This window comes from Anolis sagrei, chromosome 10 (genome assembly GCF_037176765.1).
Source record: "Anolis sagrei isolate rAnoSag1 chromosome 10, rAnoSag1.mat, whole genome shotgun sequence".
Taxonomy (NCBI): domain Eukaryota; kingdom Metazoa; phylum Chordata; class Lepidosauria; order Squamata; family Dactyloidae; genus Anolis; species Anolis sagrei.
Window position 1 is genome coordinate 15,197,140 of NC_090030.1, and position 22,854 is coordinate 15,219,993.

Genomic DNA, 22,854 nt, shown 5'->3' on the forward strand with positions numbered 1-22,854 from the left:
CCACCCTGAGTCCCCTTCAGGGTGAGAAGGGCGGAATATAAATACTGTAAATAAATAAATCAATCTATGGGGCCTGGCTGACTGACTTAGATGCTTTTAGCCAAAGATGTTTAAACTGCTTTAATTGTATGTTTCAATGTTTTCATTTCAATACTGTACACGACATTGAATGTTTGCCATTTTTGTTTATGGAAGCCATCCTGAATCCCTTCAGGGAGAGAGGGCAGGTTAAAATAAAACTTTATTATTATTATTATTCCAGTGGAAACACACAGCCCAGCCCTGTCCAGATGTGTGAGGGCTCACACTTCCATTATCCCCTGTGAGTGCTCATTCTTTTCCTCATCTCCCTTTGAGGACCCGTTTCCTAGGATGTGGAGATGCCACCTGCTACGATCAGTATTCAGTCTGCTCTTGGGCTCAGACATGCCAACCCTGAAGTCTGAAGCCATCGCTCTAGATCCAGGTCTAGAAGCCCTGCCCTGAAGGCCGGATCATCTCCTGCAGGACCAAATGGAGGAGGTGGTTCTGCTCAGGGCTGAGGAGTGGCCAGAGCTCCTTCTGCAGGGCCTTGAGGGCCAGTGTAACGGAGCAGCAGGTAGAGTTTGGCAGGAATGTAGCTGGGCGAGGCGTCCAGGGCCTCCCAGGAGTACTTCTCCAGGGTCTGGGCATGTTCGGGGAGCAGCTTGGAAGGTGGCGGCTGGAGCAAGAGCAGGGGGAGGACGCGGGTGACTTCGAAGCGGAGCAGTTCATCCAAGAAGGCACCTGGGAGTTGATGAATCGAAGCAGGAGAAGCAGAGGCGCCTTGGGCCTTAGTGAGCAGGGCCAGGGCGCCATCGTGGTCCCTGCAAAGGAGGAGGCAGGAGGCGGCCTGGCTGTGGGCCCTTTGAGGACCTGTTTCCTAGGATGTGGGAATGCCACCTGCTGCAGCCACTGTTCTGTGTGCTCTTGGGTTCAGGCATTCCCACCCTGCAGTCTGCAGCCATCGTTCTAGATCCAGGCCTAGAAGCCCTGCCCTGAAGGCTGAATCATCTTCTGGAGGACCAAATGGAGGAGGTGGTTCTGCTCAGGGCTGAGGAGTGGCCAGAGCTCCTTCTGCAGGGCCTTGAGAGTTGATGAACGGAAGCAGGAGAAGCAGAGGCGCCTTGGGCCTTAGTGTTTCCTAGGATGTGGGGATGCCACCTGCTGCAGCCTCTGTTCTGTGTGCTCTTGGGCTCAGGCATTCCCACCCTGCAGTCTGAAGCCATCGTTCTAGATCCAGGCCTAGAAGCCCTGCCCTGAAGGCCGGATCATCTCCTGGAGGACCAAATGGAGGAGGTGGTTCTGCTCAGGGCTGAGGAGCGGCCAGAGCTCCTTCTGCAGGGCCTTGAGGGCCTCCAGGTCCTTCTCCTGGCAGGCCATGACGGTAGACTGGAGCAGCAGGTAGAGCTCGGCAGGGATGTAGCTGGGTGAGGCATCCAGAGCCTCCCAGGAGTACTTCTCCAGGGTCTGGGCATGTTCGGGGAGCAGTTTGGAAGGCGGCGGCTGGAGCAAGAGCAGGAGGAGGACGCGGGTGACTTCGCAGCGGAGCAGCTCGTCCAAGAAGGTGCCTGGGAGTTGCTGAATGGAAGCAGGAGAAGCAGCAGAGGCGCCTTGGGCCTGTCCTTGGGCCTTAGTGAGCAGGGCGAGGGCGCCATCGTGGTCCCCGCAGAGGAGGAGGCAGGAGGCAGCCTGGCTGTGTGCCCGCAGCGCCTCCAGGGGCAGCTGGGCCAAGACCAGGAGCTCCCCCGCGCGGAGGAAGGCGGCCACGGCTTGGGCGGCCTCCCCGGCGCCGCGCAGCTCCTCGCCCAGCTCGAGCCACAGCCCGGCGGCCAGGGCGGGCTGCCCGAGGTCGAGGCGGAGTCGGGCGGCGAAGGCGAGGCAGCTCTGGGCGGCCGGGAGGTGGTGCTCGGCCAGGCCCAGCGCGGCGGAGGCAGGCCCGCCTTGGCGGAGGCGCAGCTCCCGCTCGTGCCGCAGCCACAGCCGGGCCGCCTCCGTCAGCGCCGCCGCCTCCCCCGGCGCGTGGCCCAGGCTCTGCGAGCAGCGCGCCACCGCCAGCTGGCACCAGGCCGCGTGGGGGAGGCTCTCCTGGGCGCGCAGCTCCCGAGCCAAGGCCCAGAACTGCTCCGCCGCCTCAGACACGTTGGGCTTGCGGAGGAAGCGGCGGCGAAGCTTGGCCGACACCGCCCGGTAGCGGGACAAGAAGTCTCCGCCCGCCCCGCCGCTGCCGCCTTCCCCCGAACCGAAGCCCGGAGGCGGGCCGGAGCCTGGAACAGACAGCATTCTCCCTTCCTCCCTTCCTTCCCTCAGGGATGCCAAAACAACACTGGAGGCGCGCTTCCGGTCCGGACGGGATGTGACGACACGCTCTCGCACTGGAGGACTCGGATGTTAAGAAGGGGGCGTGGCTAAGAGTGTGTTGCTATAGTGATGAGAGGGAGCTCTTGGACTAAGAGGAGGGCCTAGCACAGGCTGAATCATAGAATCCTAGAGTTGGAAGAGACCTCATGGGCCATCCAGTCCAAGCCCATTCTGCCAAGAAGCAGGAATATTGCATTCAAATCACCCCATATTTATTTGTCATGTCAGATTAACCAGTCAATTATATTACATTTCTAACAGAACAAAGCAAAAAAACAGATAAAATACAACACTTCTGAGTTTGGTACTATGTTAAATGTCCTTTGGACATTTAATCAACTACCAAGCTTGCAAATTCTATGTTTTGTCTGTCTGTTTGTTTTTGTTAAAAATGTAATACAAATGTATTGTCGAAGAGGAAAGGTGTTCCTGCCATACATCAAGGGAACCACTGACCGCATAGGGAAGCTGATGAGGAAACACAACATACAAACTATCTACAAACCCACCAAGAAAATCCAACAAATGCTACGTTCAGCAAAGGACAAGAGGGATCCTCTCACTTCTGCAGGAGTCTACCGTGTACCATGCAGCTGTGGACAAGTCTACATAGGGACCACCAAACGCAGCATTGCCCAGACACGCATCAAGGAACATGAAAGGCACTGCAGACTACTTCAGCCAGAGAAGTCAGCCATAGCAGAGCACCTGATGAACCAGCCTGGACACAGCATATTATTTGAGAACACAGAAATGCTGGACCACACCAACAACCACCATGTCAGACTACACAGAGAAGCCATTGAAATCCACAAGCATGTGGACAATTTCAACAGAAAGGAAGAGACCATGAAAATGAACAAAGTCTGGCTACCAGTATTAAAAAACTCTAAAATTATAACAGCAAAACAACAGAGAGGAAACAACCAGGCACAGATTAACACCTCCCAGCAACAGATTTTCCCAGGTTCAGGCAGGCCTTCAAATGCTAATGAAGGTGATCAGCTAAACATTCACACCTAACTGCAGCAGGGAAGAGCTCCTTGCCCCACCCCAGCCATTCCACAGATCTATAAACCCATTGTCCTATTTCCAACAGACCTCACTACCTCTGAGGATGCTTGCCATAGATGCAGGCGAAACGTCAGGAGAAATGCCTCTAGAACATGGCCCTATAGCCCGAAAAAACCCACAAGAACCTTGTAATACAAATGTCTGGTTGCTGATAAATAAATAATGAGGGTGCAATTTCCGGCGTGGCCACTAGGGGCGTTGTGGATCCCTCTGGCCAGTTTGTTTCCAGCCCGCCCTGGTGCCGCGTTGCCTCTCGGGAGCGGAAGTGGGCGTGGCGTCCCTTTCCGGCCGGAGTGAGCGCGCGGGTGTAGCGTGCTCCAGAGGCAGCGCGTGGCGGAGGCAAGATGGCGGACGGTGGCGCAGGTGGGTTCCTTGCTGTTTAAAGTTTAAGAGTCAGGGCAGGAGGAGGCTTTTGTTGAATTGGAGGAGGGCGCTTCCCCCCTGGGTCTGAGAGGAAGCATGCTCAGAAGCAGCCCTGTGAGGGCCACAAAGGGAGGGGAAGCACTCCATGTATGCTCAGAGGTAGCCTTGCCATCTTCCCTATCAGGGCCACAAAGGGAGGAGCAGCTTAGGCTTTCTCCTCCTCAGTCAATGGGGCGAGGAGATACAAAGAAGGCGTTGCAACCAGGCCTTGGGTACTTTGGGTCTTTTTGATGAGAAGAAAGAATAGTAGTAATAATAGCTATATAAATAAAAATGTAATGTTCATTTGTGGGATTAATATAACTCAAAACCCACTGGACGAATTGACACCAAAGTTGGACACAAGACACCGAACAACTCAATGTAGGTCCTTCATTCAAAGAAATTGATTTTGTCATTTGGGAGTTGTAGTTGCTGGGATTTATAGTTCACCTACAATCACAGAGCATTCTGAACCCCAACAGTGATGGAATTGAACCAATCTTGGCACACAGAACTCCTACGGCCAACAGAAAATACTGGAAGGGTATTTTTAGTGCCACGACTGACCATTATAGTTATTGATTGTAATTGCTGTTTTAATGTTTTACTGTAATATGTATTATGATGTTTTATTGATTGTATGTGATATTATGGTTGGAAACAGGTCTGAGTCCCTCAAGAGAGGTGAGAAGGCCGGTATACAAAACTTTTAAATAAATAATAAATAGAGTTTGGTGAGCAGTGTCCTTTGGTTTTGGAGTTGTAGTTCACCTACATCCAGAGAGCACTGTGCACACAAACAATGATGGATCTGGACCAAACTTGGCACAAATAATCTACACGAATACTCAATATGCCCAAATGTGAACACTGGTGGAGTTTGGGGGAAATAGAATCTTGACATTCGGGAGTTATAGTTACTGGGATTTATAGTTCACCTACAAACACAGAGCATTCTGAAATCCCACCAACGATAGAATTGGGCCAAATTTCCCACACAGAACTCCCATGTTTGCCACAGCAACGCGTGGCAGGGGATGGCTAGTATAAATAAAAAATGTAATGTTCGTTTGTGGGATTAACATAACTCAAAAACCACTGGATGAATTGACACCAAATTTGGACACAAGACACCTCTCAGGCCAACGAGTGGCCATCACTAAAAAAAGACTGAAAAACAGCAGAAGAGGCTTTAAAGCCAAAAACTACAATGCAGGCGCAAAACCACACACGCACATATATGCAAACACACATATTCACATTTTGCATGTACATCTATATAAATAAAAATGTAATGTTTGATTGTGGGATTAACATAACTCAAAAACCACTCGATGAATTGGCATCAAATTTGGACACAATACACCTCTCAGGCCAACGAGTGACCATCACTCATAAAACACTAAAAACACACACACAAGAGACTTAAAAAGCCAAAAAACACATTACAACAAATGCTTAAAACCACACATATATATGCAAACACACATATATACACATACACACAAATATATACACACTCAAAACACATCTACACAGGCTGGGCCACAGCAACGCATGGCAGGGGACATCTAGTTATTACTATTCTTTTATGTTTGTATTATTATTAGTATTCTTTCCTAATAATAGAATTGGCCTGAGAGGTGTCTTGTGTGCAAATTTGGTGTCAATTCATCTAGTGATTTTTTAAGTTATGTTAATCCCACAAACGAACATGACATTTTTATTTATATAGATTGGATGTAAGAGCCTAAGAGTCTGTTTTGGGAAGGACTGTAGGGATATAGAGATATATATCATAGACAGATATGGATAGATAGATAGATAGATAGTAAGATAGATAGATAGATAGATAGATAGATAGACAGACAGACAGACAGACAGACAGACGCTATATATCAGGCAAGGGCTAACTTTGGCCCTCCTGGTGTTTTGGACTTCAACTCCCACAATTCCTAACAGTGGGAGTTGGAGACCAAAATACCTGGAAGGCCCAAGTTGGCCCATGTCTGAAAGAGATAGATGGATAAATATTCTATAGGTTCAAATGTTCAAGCTTCATTATGTAAATGGCATGTCTCATCTATAAAACACTAAAACCAAAGTTTGACTTTTCAAAACATATTTTTTCAAAACATCTGTCCCTGCGTTCAGAATCTGTGGATGGCCAAACTACTATCCTCCACATGTTTGCGTCTAATGCTTTGAGCGGGATTGTATTGCGCCCTTTTCCACTTTCATGCCAAAGCCCTGAAGCACATGGAAGATTGATGGCGGCAACTGCTAACAGTACACTATGTAACAAAATTTGAAAAAAAAAATCTGCCCCTGATTTGAAAGTGTTCTTTCTAGTTTAATTGTGCGGTCTTTGAAAAGAGTTGTTCTACTCCAGAAACTGTCTGGAATTGGTTGAGACTATGTAAGATATTAGTTGAAAACCTATAGCAAAATAATCTGCAGGATCTCCGTCAAAATAATAATAATAATAACACACCTTTTTCATGTTTTTATGATAGAACTAATCAGGAAATGACATTTATAACCCAGGAACAAAAAATGTATTATTATTGTATTGCAGCATTAAAAAGTGTTCTTGTAACAATGCAAGTATGATATTGCAATTTAAATAACTGCATTGTTGCATATATATAGAGAGAGCAGAGAAAAAAGTAGCCCCCAAAGTTTTTAGTCTGTAGCAGCTGCTGCCATTGCCTTGTGGATAGTCTATGTATTCCATTCCCTCTGGTAGAAGGTGGCTCCCATTGTGCTTTCCATGCTTTTATTTTCTGCTCCTACCAATGTTGCTGATCTTGTAGAAGCTGAATGACAGTTGCAAGTGGTAAGAGCAGGAGCTTTAGCTCAGTTTTTCCCCCCGAGCTTGTAATATAAAATATACATATTCCAATGCTTCTAGCTAGAAAAAGCCATGTTACTAATAAAGCGGCGAAATGCGAGCATTTGTGCTGGAACATGGACTTTTTGGAAAGACAAATTTAGCTCAATAGTGTTGCAGTAGTAGAAAAAAAATCACAAAAACTGAATGGTTAGTCCTTTGTGCCTAAATCTTAGTCAAAGGCTGGATCTACACTGGCATATAATCCAGAGAATTATCAAAGCAGATAATCTGGATTTTATATGGCAGTGGAGATGCAGCCAAAGGAGTTTTTTTCCTTGAAGGCATATACTTTTCCAAAGGACATGGAAGGATATCCTGCCCCAGATCTCAGCACGTGTGGTGTTACCGCTGAAGTGGCCTTTAGTTCGTCCTCCTGCTCTGCTTTTCTATGCTAAATCCCAACGACTTTTTTGCCTCCTGTTGGTGAAGTCAATATCACTGCTAGCTGTGGTTGTATCAGTGAATGAGGATGTTTTTTGGAAACTGACCTGCAGGGGTGCTATTTTTAATTCGTAGGATCTGCCTCTAAGAAGCAGAAGAAGAAAAAAGAAAAGAAATCTTTGCTAGATGACGAAGTTGCTGTAAGTTTTGTGTGGCGATATACAATACTTGTTCTGCATAACGGCTTCTATTTAGTGCTCTCTCTATACACACACACTGTCGATATGCTGTTTTAAATGTCTGAATTATCTGGAGCCTTGTTACTAAGTCAGAGCACAAAGAGCACTGCTGAGGTATTACAGTTATAAAATAGAATTTATTTCTATAGATGACCATATTTATAACTTTTGCTGATTAATATTTCATTGTTTAACTGCATTCTGGATAGGTCTTTATGTTGCTAATGTGCTCTTTTACGGTTTGCATCAAATTGACGAGCATTCCTTTAAAAATCAAGATATTGAAGAACATTTGAAGGCTTAAATCTTAATGAGTTTCCTTGCAATTCTACACTAGACCATATGTAACTTCTGAGGTTTTTTTATGAACTAGGAAAATGAACTGGCTTCACTGCTGCTTTGTGGTTTGCTATAGATCCAATGATCTTGCTCTTATTTGCTCTCTACAAAGCAACAATTTACATTTTATTTAGTACAATGTTGTTGTGGATTCACATATGTATGCTTTTGGAGGAAAGTTGTCTTGAAGATAATCTTGTTTCTCATAAGCTCATTCTTCACATTTTCCTCCCTAGGATATACAACATTCAGAAGACTTCCTTATCAAGCCTGAATCTAGGGTGGCTCAGTTAGACACATCACAATGGCCTTTGCTTCTCAAGGTAAAAAGCACTGTTTACTTGCACCTTAAATTCTGCCTGTTTCCTAGATGCTCTAGAATAGTTTGTATTCTAATAATATAATTTAATGTAATATAATATAATGTATATACATATAATATTTATAGTATTATAATTTAATACAATATAACACTACTATTAATATTACAATATAATGGTATAGTACAATATAGTAATATTTAATACTGATATTGTACTATGCTAATAATATAATATACTGTATGTATATATGTCTTGTAAGCCGCTCTGGGTCCTCTTTGGGGTAAGAAGGGCAGCATATAAATGCCATAAATAAATAAATATTTCTGTTAAAGCCAGTTGTAAAATACGCTCTTGAATTTGTTGGCCAAAATCTTTACATTTTGGAATCTGTTTAGAGCAAGTCCAATTGTGCTGCTCTACATTTACTCTATTGATTAGCTATTAGTTTGAGTAAAAAAAAAACTTGAAAAAAAACTTACAGAAAGACACTGACATGCAGAAACATCTACTATAGTAACATACATACATCACTATTAGAATTGGATCCTTAAGATGTGTAGCTTAAAGTTTCCAGCCCAAGGATTCACATAATATCTTTTGGTTTGCCTTTGTAGAATTTCGACAAGCTGAATGTGAGGACCACGCATTATACTCCTCTTCCATCTGGTTGTAATCCCTTAAAAAGGGACATCGCTGAATATGTAAGGTAAGGTCACACGGATGTTAACAGCAAATTTCCTCTGACAGTGTTCCTTCTTTAGTTTCATAGACCTGGATGAGTGGACCTTATCAAACAGAAATTGGGAATATCATTCTCCTTGGAGCCTGCAAGCATTGGTCACTACCATATTATTTTGAAAGCATGGAAAAGTTGCTTTTTTGGAATGTAGCTCTTAAGAACCTCTAGCCAGTTTGGCCAGTGGTCATGATTGGGAGATTTTGAGAGTTGTAGTTAGGTCGGTGGTGTTGAAGAAAACTGATTTAGATTGATTTTACTGTATTTAGTCTATCTTCAAAATTTTTAATTTATTGCATCTATTTATTTATTTATTTATGACATTTCTATGCTGCTCTTCTCACACCGAAGGGGACTTAGAGTGGCTTACAAGATATATATGCATACAATATATTATATTTTTAGCATAGTACAATATCAGTATTAAATATTACTATATTGTACTATACCATTATATTGTAATATTATTAGTAATATTATATGTAATATAAAGATATAATTATTATATCATGTTATTAGTGGTATTATATTGTAGTACATCATAATATTATAAATATTATATGTATATACAATATATTATATTACATTATATGATATTATTAGAATAACACAGGAGACAAGATGGAACTGTCCTCTGGCCCCCTCTCTCTTCACTCTGGCCCAGAGCGGCAGTTGGTGCTGGGGGGAGTTGGTCCCCATGGATAGTATTGCTGTATAGCCTCTTCAACCAGTAGCCCTCCAGGTGTTTAAGCCTCCAGCTCCCTGAAGCCCTAGCTAGAAATTCTGGGAGCCGAAGTCCCAAATACATGGAGGGCCACTGGTTGAAGAGGCGTGCTATACAAGGAAATAGAGTTTCTGCTCTGCCATATAAATTATTTGCTAGTTGGTTAGAATGGGAGCAGGCTGAGTAACAAAAGGTTGATGCAGTGACCCATTTGTTGGTACTATAGCCTGAAGGTCTAGCATACAGTTTGGTATTTTAGCAAGCCCACTGCAGCTACTGAAGATCTTATAAGTTGTGGAGTTTGATTTGAAATGAATCTTGGTCCCTAATTTCAGATCAATAAGCGGCAAATAGAAACATACACAGTTGGCTAGCAGAGTCGCATGTTTTTGTCTTAGGACAGGCTTCATCAACCTGGATAAACCCTCCAATCCATCTTCCCATGAGGTCGTGGCCTGGATCCGTCGTATCCTCCGCGTGGAGAAGACAGGTCACAGTGGCACACTCGACCCCAAAGTGACTGGTTGCCTGATTGTATGCATTGAGAGAGCAACCCGTTTGGTCAAGTCCCAGCAGAGTGCAGGTATGCCGCCTGGCTTTTCTCTTTAACAAAAATAGAAGTGCATTATCATTTGCAAGTTACTGGAACAGTAAAATTCAGTTGAATTTTCCTGGCTAACTTTTCTGGTGTCTTTCTAGGGAAAGAGTATGTGGGAATCGTTCGGCTGCACAATGCAATTGAAAGTGAAGGTCAGCTTTCAAGGGTAAGTCTCTGCCAAGCAGGAAATTTAATTGACACTTGCAAAGTGTGTGTAGATCAAAATTTAAATGTGAATAATTTTAGTAAAACACTAGCAGTCCCCTGCCACGCGTTGCTGTGGCCATCCTGTGTATATGTGTGCTTTTGTACATGTGTTGTAATGTATTTTTTGGTTTTTTAAGTCTCTTCTGCTGTGTTTTTCAATGTTTTTATGAGTGATTGGCTTGATGGGTGTCTTGTGTCCAAATTTGGTGTCAATTCACCCAGTGGTTTTTGAGTTATGTTAATCCCACAAACGAACATTACATTTTTATTTATATAGATGTATATGCAAAATGGCTGTGTTTATGATTGTAGAAAAGCGTATGTGGATTTAAATTGGGAAAACTACAATATAAAGGTGATATATATATATATATACACACACACACACAAAATGGGATAACATTTTTTAGGTTGGAGAGCTTACTCAAATTTGGCAGTCTTCAATATGTTAGACTTCATGAAATAACTATGATTGAGGAAGCCATTTCCCTGGGATCAGAGCAATGGACTTTAATTTGGCCAGAACAAGTGTTACAACTAGCTTTCTTTGGAAGCAAGTCTCAGTTGTGTTTTTTGAGGAGGGAATGACTGCAACTTTGCTTCTTATTGATACTGTGGGTCTGATCATTTGGGTGAGCTCTCACATGGTGGCATCTGATCTGTTGGTCCTTAAGAAATGGGGTTACAAAAGTGGAGTCCATGATGTGCAAGTGTGAAGGAGAGCGAACCACAGACCATTTAGTACAATGCAGCCTGAGCCCTGGCACATGCACAATGGAGGACCTTCCTATAGCAACACCAGAGGAACTCCAAGTGGCCAGCTACTGGTCAAAGGACATTTAGCATAATGCCAAGTTTTTTACTTTTGTGTTTTTAAATACATTACAACTGTACCCTCAATTGGCTTCTGACACGATAAATAATAAATCCAATCTGTTTCATTCCGTAGGCAATAGAAACTCTGACGGGTGCCCTCTTCCAGCGTCCTCCACTTATTGCTGCAGTGAAGAGGCAGCTGAGAGTCAGAACCATCTATGAAAGCAAATTGGTTGAATATGATCCAGAAAGAAGATTGGGTAATGAGACTACTTTCCCCCTTCAGAACAGGGCATGTAGCTTTTCTTGTTATTGAGTAAAATAGAAAATCTCACCCCATTCCTTTTGGGGAGCGTACACACTGTTCTGACCTGACAGACGTCCAGCCTTATTTATTTATCATATTTATATATCGCCCCTCTCAGCCCAGAGGCGACTCAGAGCAGTTCACAAATTGGCAGCAATTCGATGCCTCATGCAACATCTGTGTATGTAGTGGCTTTGGCAAGGACTTGCCCTCTCTTGCCCCAGTAGATGCAACCAGCCAGAGAAATACCAGAAACACATACTGCCCCCATCTCTTTGTTGCTGTTAGTTTTCATCCACAATTGAAGTGGGTAAATCAACAGGCTGCGGAAGTAGTCCTACCCTAAGGTCTCTGGGTTGAAGTGAGCACTGTTGCACTATCGCCTTGAGATACCTTTCACCCAGCACCACACCAGAGTCCAGTTGTAATAGCTACAGCAATTAATTGAGAAAAGCATGTACAAAGGGGGAAAAAGCCTTTACCAAAAGAGCAGCAGAGAAGGAAATACAAAATAGCAGCAGTCCATCTACAAAACAGTGGAAATCCAAAAATGGCAAGGTACATGGAATCAAGAGAACTAAAAACTCAGGAATGAATCCATTAATATGAAAACGGGAACTTTTTCCAAGGCAAACCCTTCCAGGAACATAGGCACGTACAGGAACTTGAGAGCCTAGCTAGGTTTCACTTCCTTATGGTAATGTTGTCTGCGCTGAAGGCACCAAATAAACATCACTTAATTTAAGCCTAAGCCCAATCAAGAAGCCATGAGATTATGTCTAACACGCCCGGGCTTCAAGGTCTTCCACAGACCTTCTCACAGTCTCACAGAATGCCCAATTATTCTATCTTTCACTCTCTCTGTCCGGAGACCTAATCTGACTTCGTGGGATAACTCCCTATCTACCGAAGGTCGTTTCACATAGGAACAACTATCTTTACTGTCTGTTGTTTGGGAACAAGCACAGGAAGTGGGGGCCTCTTTGGCCTGCAATTCTCTCAAATCACCGACAGACTCTGTACTTTGAAACCCATCAATTCCCTTATCCTCCGAAGAAGTATTTGAAAAATCCTCAGCCATTAGCTGAGCCACAACAAGCACACTCCTGAAGTGTGGGTTTGAGGGTATGCTCAATTCTACTCACCTCTGTACTTTCTGAATGTGCGTTCTGAGCCAAATGATGCAAAACAGATCACATAGCACACAGTGCAAAGATGACTTTTTATCTATCACCCAATGCTGATGGCTCTCCACTATGTGCTCTATTGACACCCATACAGAGACAGTACATCCCTTGAATTGAAGAAGGCTCTTTTACTATGTTTTACTCCTCAGGTATCTTTTGGGTGAGTTGTGAAGCAGGGACCTATATCCGGACGCTGTGTGTGCACCTCGGCTTGCTGCTCGGGGTCGGAGGCCAGATGCAGGAGCTCCGGCGAGTGCGCTCCGGAGTCATGGGAGAAAAGGTGTGTCCTGGGAAGTGTATGCATGTTGTGACTTTCCAAAGTGTTGAGTTCAGTCCAGGGTAACCTCCCCTGTTCTGGTAATTAAACTTTGGGAAAGGGAATAGTTGGAAAACGTCAGCGGCGAGAAGCTTGTGCTTTTCTGTCCAGTCTTTTCCATCCACAGAATTAGCTGTCAGCGCCCCATGATTTTGGGCATTCCTTACATGTGGCAGTTGACTTTCATCTAATGTCAATATGATAGAAGCCTTTTCACGCTGACATACCCTCAATTTGTCATCTTCTTTTCCTTCTTTATCCGGGGGATTCTCCACTACTTGCCACAAATTGTCACTTAACAAAGAAATCATTTTAAATGACCATGTGACATAATTGATGGCATTCAACCTTTCAAAAGGCAGTCATTGCCATATTACTTCAGCTTCAGTATGGTCTGTACTGAGTTATACTGGGCCCATAACCCTTGTTGGGTGAGTGGGCTTATTAACAAAAGCCCCTCATAAACGTACAGCAGAGCAACTCAGCAGCAGCATGATCCAGAACTAGTAGCCCAAATTGATAAAAAGAACAAAAACACACATAAATGTTGTCTCTTCCATAGACTTTTCTTTGTAGTAAACTAATATGGCTGCACTATTTACAAGAACTAGGTTTCCATAACACAAATAAACAAATGCATAGTAGCTTTGCACACAGAAGCCTTCACACTGGAGCTTTCTCACACGAAGCTTCTCTCACACCAGGCCTTCTTCATACTGTGAGCCCTACCTCACAGAGAAGCCTCCTCACAGACTGAGGTGTTCCCTCACTGAGGCACACTTAACAGGCTTCAGCCTACTCCTCAAGGTGATGCTAGCTTTGGCCCACTAACTTTCAGTGCTTGACTCATACTTTTGTAATCAAAAACACCCAGTTAATATTTAATATTTCTGACATAAATGTATGAAATAGAACATGGCGATGTCTTAAGAGTTACAAGTGAATGAATCTGAGCCTGCCCGCAGTTCTTCGGGATTTGTAGAACTTTGAAGTTAGCTCAGCTCTTATCTGTACTGGGGGAACCCTCAGGAAAAAAAATGTGGAGTATGACAGCTATATGTGACACCCGATAAGATAAGTAACAAATAAAATTGGTTGTGTGAGAGAATCAGAGCAGAGTGTTAAAGCATATGGGTCATTTAATGAGGATCCATTAAGTTCCATTCAGTAGAAAATGAGACGAGGAAAGACCTTTCCTGAGATTCAGAAGGGCTCCTATTACTCACGTGACAACCCCCAATTCAGCCTGACCTTTCAGAAGGTAGTTTCTTCTGTGTTCCAAACAGATGTTCTAAAATAGTGGTGTGTTGTCATCTTTCAGGACCACATGGTGACCATGCATGATGTGCTGGATGCTCAGTGGCAGTATGACAACAACAAGGATGAAACGTACCTCAGGAGAGTTATCTACCCTTTGGAGAAGCTTCTGGTATCTCACAAGCGGCTGGTGATGAAGGACAGTGCGGTGAGTTCCCCAGAGATGCAGGAGATGGCATGATAGTCTCTCACAGATTATTATCAGTGATTCTCAACCTTCCTAACACCGTGACCCCTTAATAAAGTTCCTCATGTTGTGGTGACCCCCAATCCTAAAATGATTTTCGTTGCTACTTCATAACTATAACTTTGCTACTGTTATGAATCGTCATGTAAATATCTGATACGCAGGATGGATTTTCATTTTCATTCTCTGGACCTTGGGAGTTGTAGTTGCTGGGATTTATAGTTCACCTACAACCAGAGAGCATTCTGAACTCCACCAGGGATGGAATTGAACTGAACTTGGTACGCAGATCTCCCAACAGAAAATACTAGAAGGGTTTGGTGGGCAATGACCTTGAGTTTGGGAGTTGTAGTTCGCCTACATCCAGAGAGCACTGTAGACTCAAACAATGATGGATCTGGACCAAACTTGGCACAAATCCTCAATATGCCTAAATGTGCACACTGGTGAAGTTTGGGGAAAATAGCCATTGACATTTGGGAGTTGTAGTTGCTGGGATTTATAGTTCACCTACAATCAAAGAGCATCCTGAACCCTACCAGTAATAGAATTGGGCCAGACTTCCCACACAAAATACTGTGTTTCCTGATGGTCTTTGGTGACCCCTCCCACCGTCCCCCTCAGGGATCTCGATCCCCAGGTTGAGAAAACTGCAACAAATACTGTGTTAAACATTTCAAAACATGAAACAATCTGCAGCTCTCTTACTAAGAGACATCGCCAACTGTTTTAGCATTCCTACTTTGTACCTGCAGGACTACAGAGTTGTGGTGAGGGGTATTGAATAGTTCCAAATGTTGGCATCATGAAAATAAATGTCTTGTTACTCCTTTTGATTTTGTGTTCAGGTGAATGCTATTTGTTACGGGGCGAAGATCATGCTACCTGGAGTGCTGCGGTATGAAGATGGCATTGAAGTCAATCAGGACATTGTTGTGATCACCACAAAAGGAGAGGCCATCTGTACAGGTAAGAAGTGGAAGCCGGGGTTCCCTTTTAGAAGCACTTGCAGGAATTCCAGTTTGAATTATGCCTGTAATGAATAAGCATTTAAGTTCCCAGAATAAGTGTGTATTAGGGCATTTGATTTCTGTGTGCATCCTAAAGTGCACTACCACTTTGTTCTTCCAAAGGTATCTCTGTGCTTAGGACTACATGTGAAATGATGATGAAGTTTATCCATTCTCTGAGTGTCGCTACTCTGCCCTTCCTGCCACATTCGGGTCCCCGTTCTGGAGTCCTGGGTGATTGGCCTCCAGGCATCTTCCAACCTTCCAGTGTTCTTCTGGGGGTTGGGAGCATGGTTGGTTGGCTAATGGCAAGGCATGGGCAGAGGTTGCGGGGCCAGAGCGCCTTTCTGAGGGGCTCTGACACCAACCAAGAAGAATGAAACTGTCTGATCACATGTCACTCTGGTGTGCTTTTCTGTAGTAGTCTAAGCACTGAGTATGGATCATGAGACACAGTGCTGTTCAGCTTGAAATTCAGTTTGTATTTCACCTCACCTTTTAAAGTTTGCATGCCCTTGTGCCTCTCTTTTTCCTGGGAGGAGGAGAACCTTGAAAGAGTAGTTTTAATTTCTAAAGCTGGTAGGCTGTTAGGAATTGTTGAAGTCCAAAACACCTGGAGGGCTGCAGTTTGTGTATGCCTGTTATAAAGCAAGTGTCATGCTGGAGAAGCACTGTGGAATGGGATGCAGTAAGCCAAAGCTGGGGAATGCATTGCCTTCCCAGTGCTGTTGATCTTGTTGGGGCGAGTGGGTTTAATAACAAAATACCCGCCTCATAAATGCACAGCAGAGTAACTTAACAGCAGCAGCGTAACCCACAACCAGTAGTCCAAAGTGATAGAACAAATACACACAGACCAATGTTATTTGGCCCGCCCTCTGTGTCTGGTTTTACTATGCTGTTTTATTGTTGATTTTGTTATGATGTATTTTGTTACTGTGTGTTTATTATGTTGTATTATTTTGGACTTGGCATGTTAGCCGCCCCGAGTCCCCTTTGGGGAGATGGTGGCGGGTTATAAAGTGTATTATTATTATTATTATTATTATTATTATTATTATTTCTTCCATAGAAGCCTTTTCTTTGTAGTAAAATAATATGGTTGCATTATTTACAAGAACAAGGTTTCCATAACACAAATAAAGTATACTTCTTTGCTTCAACGCTGGACTTATTTCCCAGGCAGATAAATAGCTTTGGTCTCACAGAGCCTCTTCGCACACTGAGCTTACACAGGAGCATCACACAATGGCTTTACACACAGCAGCCTTCACACTGAAGCTTCATATACGAGGGCTTCCATCCTCTAACATGGCCTTCACATACTGAGGCCTTTCTCCCACTGAAGCCTACTCATACTAAGGCCTGCTAACACACTGAGGCCCTTCTTCCACAGAGACTCCTCACAGACTGAGGGCTACTAAGCTACAGGCACACCTGCTTATATTGAACTAGCTTTCTCCCACTGAGGCTTACTCATACTGAGGCCTACTAACACACTGAGGCCCTTCTTCCACAGAAAATCCTCACAGACTGAAGACTCTCACAGATTGAGGGCTACTAAGCTACAGGCACACCTGCTTACATTGAATTGTAGCTTTTGCTATCACTTTCTCAGACTGAGTGCTTTCTCCCATTGAGGCCTACTCATACTGAGGCCTGCTAACACGCTGAGGCCTTTCTTCCACAGAGACCCCTCACAGACTAAGGGCTATCAAGCTGCAGGCACACCTGCTTACATTGAACGGTTGCTTTTGCTGGGTCATTGCATCCATTTAACCCTTTCAATGCTTGACTCACATTTTGTAATTAAAAATACCTAGTTAATTTTTAATATTTCTAACAAATCTGTCACTCCCGTTAGCTATATCCAGAAAAGACAGTGATCAGTAATGGAAGTTGCAATGCAACAGTATATGGAAGACCACACATTCTCCCACCCCTGTAGTAAATCTTTTGAAGGTGGTGGCTATGTAGAATGAATTCATGTGTCCACATCTCCTTGAAAAATAAGTTAGAAGGAGTCAAAGTAGGATAGGGGTTTACTAGGCAATGGTAATATTGTAAGTGCACAACCAGGCTTGTGTTGGGTTGTGAGTTTTCTGGGCTGTATGGCCATGTTCCAGAAGCATTCTCCCTGATGTTTCGCCCACATCTATGGCAGGCATCCTCAGAGTTTGTGAGGTTTTCCAATTTTCCTTTCTTGTCTCCTTGCAGCCATTGCTTTGATGACGACTGCCGTGATCTCGACCTGTGACCATGGAGTTGTGGCAAAGATCAAGCGGGTGATCATGGAAAGGGACACTTACCCACGCAAGTGGGGGCTTGGCCCTAAGGTGAGTCCTCAGTGGGGCTGGCGTTTATTGGGAGGGCACAAACAGGAGAATTCGACACAATTACTAAGCCTGCTTGTTACATCCTTATAATTCCCTACCTCTGCAGTGGACCCAATGTTTTGATCTTTCAGGCATGGTTATTTACATCCATGACTTGATCAGTTTCCATTAACCATTGTCATATTAGATCAGGCATGGGCAAACTTGGGCCCTGCAGGTGTTTTGGACTTCAACTCCCACAGTTCCTAACAGCCCCAGGAAAGGACTTGGGGCTGTTAGGAATTGTGGGAGTTGAAGTCCAAACCTCCTGGAGGGCCCAAATTTGCTCATGTCTGCATTAGATGCTATTGAACCTCTCTCTGATTGAGCCAAATGATGTAAAATAGATTTCCTTGAGCACTCTGTGCAAAGAGGACTCTTATCTATCACCCAAGGCTGATGGCTCAGATGAGTGATAACCAGAGACAGATAAACACCTTGGAGCAATCTTTTGTTGCCAAGGGTTGCTTATGAACCTTAAGGCCTACTGACGCCGCTTTCCTTTTACTTCCTTCAGGCATCTCAGAAAAAGATGATGATCAAAGAAGGCTTGCTGGATGCACACGGCAAGCCCAATAACAACACTCCCCAGTCCTGGAAGAAGGATTATGTAGATTACAGTAGGTAATGTCTGCTGCTGCAGTATTCTGGGTGGTGTTTTTGAAACTCATGCCAAAGAGAATGGTCCTGGGCTGCCATTTTCCCTGGGTGAGTTGAGCAGGCAGTTATCCCTTTTTAGCCTCTTTTCTGTGACTCTAGAGGGAGTCAGCCTGCTAGAGGAAATGCAGGAAAGCTGCACCCAGGCCTCATTGCACGTGGGGGGCTTTTGCCAGTTTTCCATACATCCCAAACGGGAATAATAAAATGGTCATGGCGAAAAGTTGATTTGGACTTGATGGATAGACGTGAACCAAGTTGTCTGTTTCCTTGTAGCTCTGCAGTTAAGAAAGAGGTAAAACAAGAAGTTGCCCAAGTGGAGCCAGAGAGAGCACCAAAGGTTGGTTTGCTTCTGTATTTTTTACTTTGCTCTCCTTTTTTAATAATGGAAAGTAGACAAAACAAAAAACAAGATTTGGTTGAGAAACCCTGGTATTGTTTTTTATCTTGGGAATGGGATTGTTTACTAGTCTAAACCCTTTAATGTAGTTGTGGGTATTTAATGCTTCTGTCACTCGAGTACACCCCCCCCCCCTTAATGGGAAGTTTAGTTTCACAACCCTGTGTTTCTTTATGAGCTCCCTGCAGATAACTTGCTCCTATTCTTATCTCATTCAAGTTTTTTAAAAAACATTTTATCCTACACATGTGGCCCGCCCAGTGTCACTGTGATTGTGTTTATTGCAATGTTATTTTGTTACTGTATTCATATATTTTTAATATATTTTTAATGCTGTTTTTAATGTAATTTTGATGTTTTGGTTTTATTTTGTTGTAATATGTTGTCAGGGCTTGGCCTCATGTAAGCTGCCCCGAGTCCCCATTGGGGAGATGGAGCGGGGTATAAATAAAGTATTATTATTATTATTATTATTATTATTATTATTATTATTATTATTATTGGCCCTCTCATGGCTTGCAACAGTCTATAGCGGGGCTAAGGAATGTATTCATTTCCCATCAGATATAGCCAGCCCAGTCAATTACAAAGTAATATTTTAGCACAGCAAGCTAACCACCAAGCTGCAAAAAAAATCTTGCTAAACAAAAGGTTGACATTTCAGGTTGAGCTCTTGCCCTTTAGCCCAGCTTCTGCCCACTTAGCAGTTTTGAAAACAGCAATGTGAGTAGATAAATAGGTACCGCTTAGTGGGGAGGTATTTAAAGCACCTATTAGGAAATGCCAGCAAGTTGATTAAGGAGAAAGCTTACCGACAAAGCTCTATCACAGGGAAAAGTGGAGTGACAGCATCCCCAGTGGTCGGAACTGAACAGTCTCCAAGATGCCGAAGATGGGAAGCCTATATATATGCCTCTATGTACACTTAGAGGCTCCTCGTGGTGCAGCAGGTTAAACCACTGAGCTGCTGAACTTGCTGAGCTGACCAAAAGGTTGGCAGTTCGAATCCTGGGAGTGGGGTGAGCTTCCACTGTTACCCCAAGCAGGAGCCAACCCAACAGTTTGAAAACATGCAAATGCGAGTAGATCAATAGGTACCGCTCCAGTGGGAGATTAACGGCTCTCCATGCTGTCATGCCAGCCACTTGACTAGGAGGTGTCTATGGACAATGCCGTCTCTTAGACATAGAGATGAGCACCGCCCTCCAGAGTTAGACACGACTAGACTTAATGTCAAGGGGAGAACTTTACCTTTACAATGTACAGTTATCTGTCTTGTCAGTGTATAACAGCATTGAATGCTTGCCATGTAGGTGTTCTGTGATCCACTCTTGAACCCCCTTTGGGGCGAGAAGGGCAGAATATAAATACTTTAAATAAATAAATGAGATGGTGGTTACAGTCCAAAAACATCTGGAGGGTTACATTATCCATATCCCTGGCCTATAGATATGTCAGTCACATATTTTGTCATAGCGTCGTATTTTGTCATCGGATCATAACCTTTCTGTTGATCTCTGTTTCTCCCAGAGAAAGAGGGAGACTGAGAGTGATGGAGAGCAGGGAGAGGCGGCCTCGACTCCTTCCGATTCTCCAGAGCCGCAGGTGGAGACCAAGAAAAAGAAGAAGAAAAAGAAAGAGAAGAAGAAGGAGTCTCCTGAGAGCAGCGAGGATCAGATTGAAGTGGTAAGTCTATCTCTTTGTGGGCAGAAGGAGTGTTGTGGCATTTTTGTTTGTTTTGTTTGTTTCTTAGCAATGGGCCTTAAATAAATGGAAATGCAATAAATAAATAAATGCAGTAAATAAATAATTGTAAAGAGGTCCCTATTTTAACACATGCTTAGACTATGCTTGATGAGATGAGATCTCCACCCATTGAAATTTCCTGGGTGTCATGTCTTCCTCTAGCTTTGCATATTCCACCATTGGCATTTTTGTGGAATAGAGAAGCTTGGAAATAGTGGCGGAGGAGGATGTGACACTTTAAGGCAGTGTTTCTCAACCTTCTTAATGCCACAACCCCTTAATACATTTCCTCATGTTGTGGTGACCCCCAACCATGACATTATTTTGCAACTTCATAACTGTAATTCTGCTCCTGTTATGTATCATAATGCAATTATCTGATAAGCAGGATGTATTTTCATTCACTGGACCAAATTTGGCACAAATACCCAATATGCCCAAATTTGAATAATGGTAGAGTTGGGAGGAGGATTGATTGATTTTGTCATTTGAGAGTTGGAGTTGCTGGGATTTATAGCTCACCTGCAAACAAAGAGCATTCTGAACTCCACCAACAATGGAATTGAACCAATCTTGGCACACAGAACTCCCATGGCCAACAGAAAACACTGGAAGGGTTTGGTGGGCATTGATCTTGAGTTTGGGAGTTGTTGTTCACCTACATCCAGAGAGCACTGTGAACTCAAACAATGATGGATCTGGGCCAAACTTGGCACGAATACTCAATACGCCCAAATATGAACACTGGTAGAGTTTGGGGAAAATAGATCTTGACATTTTGGAGTTGGAGTTGCTGGGATTTATAGCTCACCTGCAATCAAAGAGCATTCTGAACTCAACCAGCGATGGATTTAAACCGAACTTGGCACACAGAACTCCCATGACCAACAGAAAACACTGGAAGCGTTTTGTGGTCATTGACCTTGAGTTTGGGATTTGCAGTTCACCTACATCCAGAGAACACTGTGGACTCAGACAATGATGGATCTGGACCAAACTTGGCACGAATACTCAATATGCCCAAATGTGAACACTGGTGGAGTTTGGGGAAAATAGACCTTGACATTTGGGAGTTGGAGTTGCTGGGATTTATAGTTCACCTATAATCAGAGCATTCTGAACTCGATCAACAATAGAATTGGGTCACTACTTTAAGGCCTGTTGTTTCTTTCCCAGGTCAGTGACACAAGCGTGAAAAAGAAGAAGAAAAAGAAGAAGAAGAAAGAGGAAGTGGAGGAGAGTTCAGAGTAACTCGAAAGACTTATCCAGATCTGTTGAATAAGGAGAAATGAAACCAGAACAGAAATTCAGACTGGATCAATGAGCAGAGAATTGTCCTAATTGCTGTGCAAAAAAAAGTATTGTACAGGTTGGGAGGGGGTTTATTGTGGCAAGTCCTCCTGCGTCCTGTTCTAAGGATGCCTGGAGGCCGTTGAGGTAGCAAAACTCCTTGGCCCTCAAGGACCTCTCTATGAGTCAGTGCTGCGAGCGTTTCAGGATTTCTGAGAATGTGTCAATGTTGCCCTCAATCATGGCACACCTGAACCGTCCCCCACCTCTCCTGCCATTCATTATGTTCAGCTTGTGTGCTGATGCAGGTAAAGTAAAGGGTTGTCAGTGGCTGTGTGGACAGGTTCTTAATTGTGTATGCCCTTCCCTTGTACTTGCCTTGACTATCTTCAGTGAGTACGTTCAAAGACAAGCCTCTCTTGATGCCACTTTCCTGTGGTGTTTACCTTTTGAGAGTGCCCAGGGTCTCATTTCCGTAACCTGTCCTTCACAAGCCACACTTTTCTTGGGCTAAGAAAGATTTTCGAAATGGTTCTGCAGTTTCTTAGCTTAAAGGGGAGCTGTATATAAGCAACATTTGCCCAATGACCCCTTGATCTAGCCCACTTGGGGGAATATAACCTTTCCCCTTGTCTTGAGGCAAATGCCTTGAGAAAGTTGGGGCTCTGTATTATGGTCGCATATTCAATGTTGGGAGCTGTGTGCATATTGCGCTCGCAGTTTGGGGTTACATGTCAGCCAGGCCTTTATTTTCCCCTCCAATTGTAGACCAATGTACCAAAGTTGGTTTTAAAAGGAGACAGACACAGTTCTTAATTTTTTACATTAAAAGATTGCAAAATCTAATTGTTGTTTGATTGTTTGGACCACTACAGAAGATATAAATGTAAAGGTAAAAGTTTCCACTTGACATTAAGTCTAGTCGTGTCCAATTCTGCGGGGTGG

At 43.7% G+C, this 22,854-nt stretch overlaps 2 protein-coding genes and 4 non-coding genes across 6 annotated transcripts; 5 read left to right on the forward strand and 1 right to left on the reverse strand.

Moving 5' to 3' along the window:
* Positions 1 to 1,071: 1,071 nt before the first annotated feature.
* LOC132762970 (40-kDa huntingtin-associated protein-like) lies at positions 1,072 to 2,372 on the reverse strand. The gene has a single exon (XM_067471554.1). The coding sequence runs from the start codon at positions 2,299 to 2,301 to the stop codon at positions 1,264 to 1,266; it is 1,038 nt and encodes a 345-aa protein (XP_067327655.1). The 5' UTR covers positions 2,302 to 2,372; the 3' UTR covers positions 1,072 to 1,263.
* Positions 2,373 to 3,709: 1,337 nt separating this feature from the next.
* On the forward strand, positions 3,710 to 22,755 carry DKC1 (dyskerin pseudouridine synthase 1). Its single transcript, XM_060756246.2, has 15 exons — positions 3,710 to 3,816; positions 7,271 to 7,335; positions 7,950 to 8,036; positions 8,651 to 8,742; positions 9,895 to 10,079; positions 10,196 to 10,260; positions 11,251 to 11,377; positions 12,761 to 12,891; positions 14,249 to 14,392; positions 15,280 to 15,400; positions 17,659 to 17,777; positions 18,334 to 18,440; positions 18,750 to 18,813; positions 20,404 to 20,559; positions 21,796 to 22,755. Exons 1-15 carry the CDS (start codon positions 3,798 to 3,800, stop codon positions 21,868 to 21,870), a joined length of 1,557 nt encoding a protein of 518 aa, XP_060612229.2. The 5' UTR covers positions 3,710 to 3,797; the 3' UTR covers positions 21,871 to 22,755.
* LOC132763239 (small nucleolar RNA SNORD83) lies at positions 12,598 to 12,673 on the forward strand. The gene has a single exon (XR_009630239.1). It is a non-coding gene; the product is annotated as a small nucleolar RNA SNORD83 (small nucleolar RNA).
* On the forward strand, positions 12,925 to 13,056 carry LOC132763243 (small nucleolar RNA SNORA36 family). The gene has a single exon (XR_009630242.2). It is a non-coding gene; the product is annotated as a small nucleolar RNA SNORA36 family (small nucleolar RNA).
* On the forward strand, positions 15,589 to 15,835 carry LOC132763244 (small nucleolar RNA SNORD17). Its single transcript, XR_009630243.2, has one exon. It is a non-coding gene; the product is annotated as a small nucleolar RNA SNORD17 (small nucleolar RNA).
* LOC132763238 (small nucleolar RNA SNORD83) lies at positions 18,145 to 18,221 on the forward strand. The gene has a single exon (XR_009630238.1). It is a non-coding gene; the product is annotated as a small nucleolar RNA SNORD83 (small nucleolar RNA).
* Positions 22,756 to 22,854: the final 99 nt, after the last annotated feature.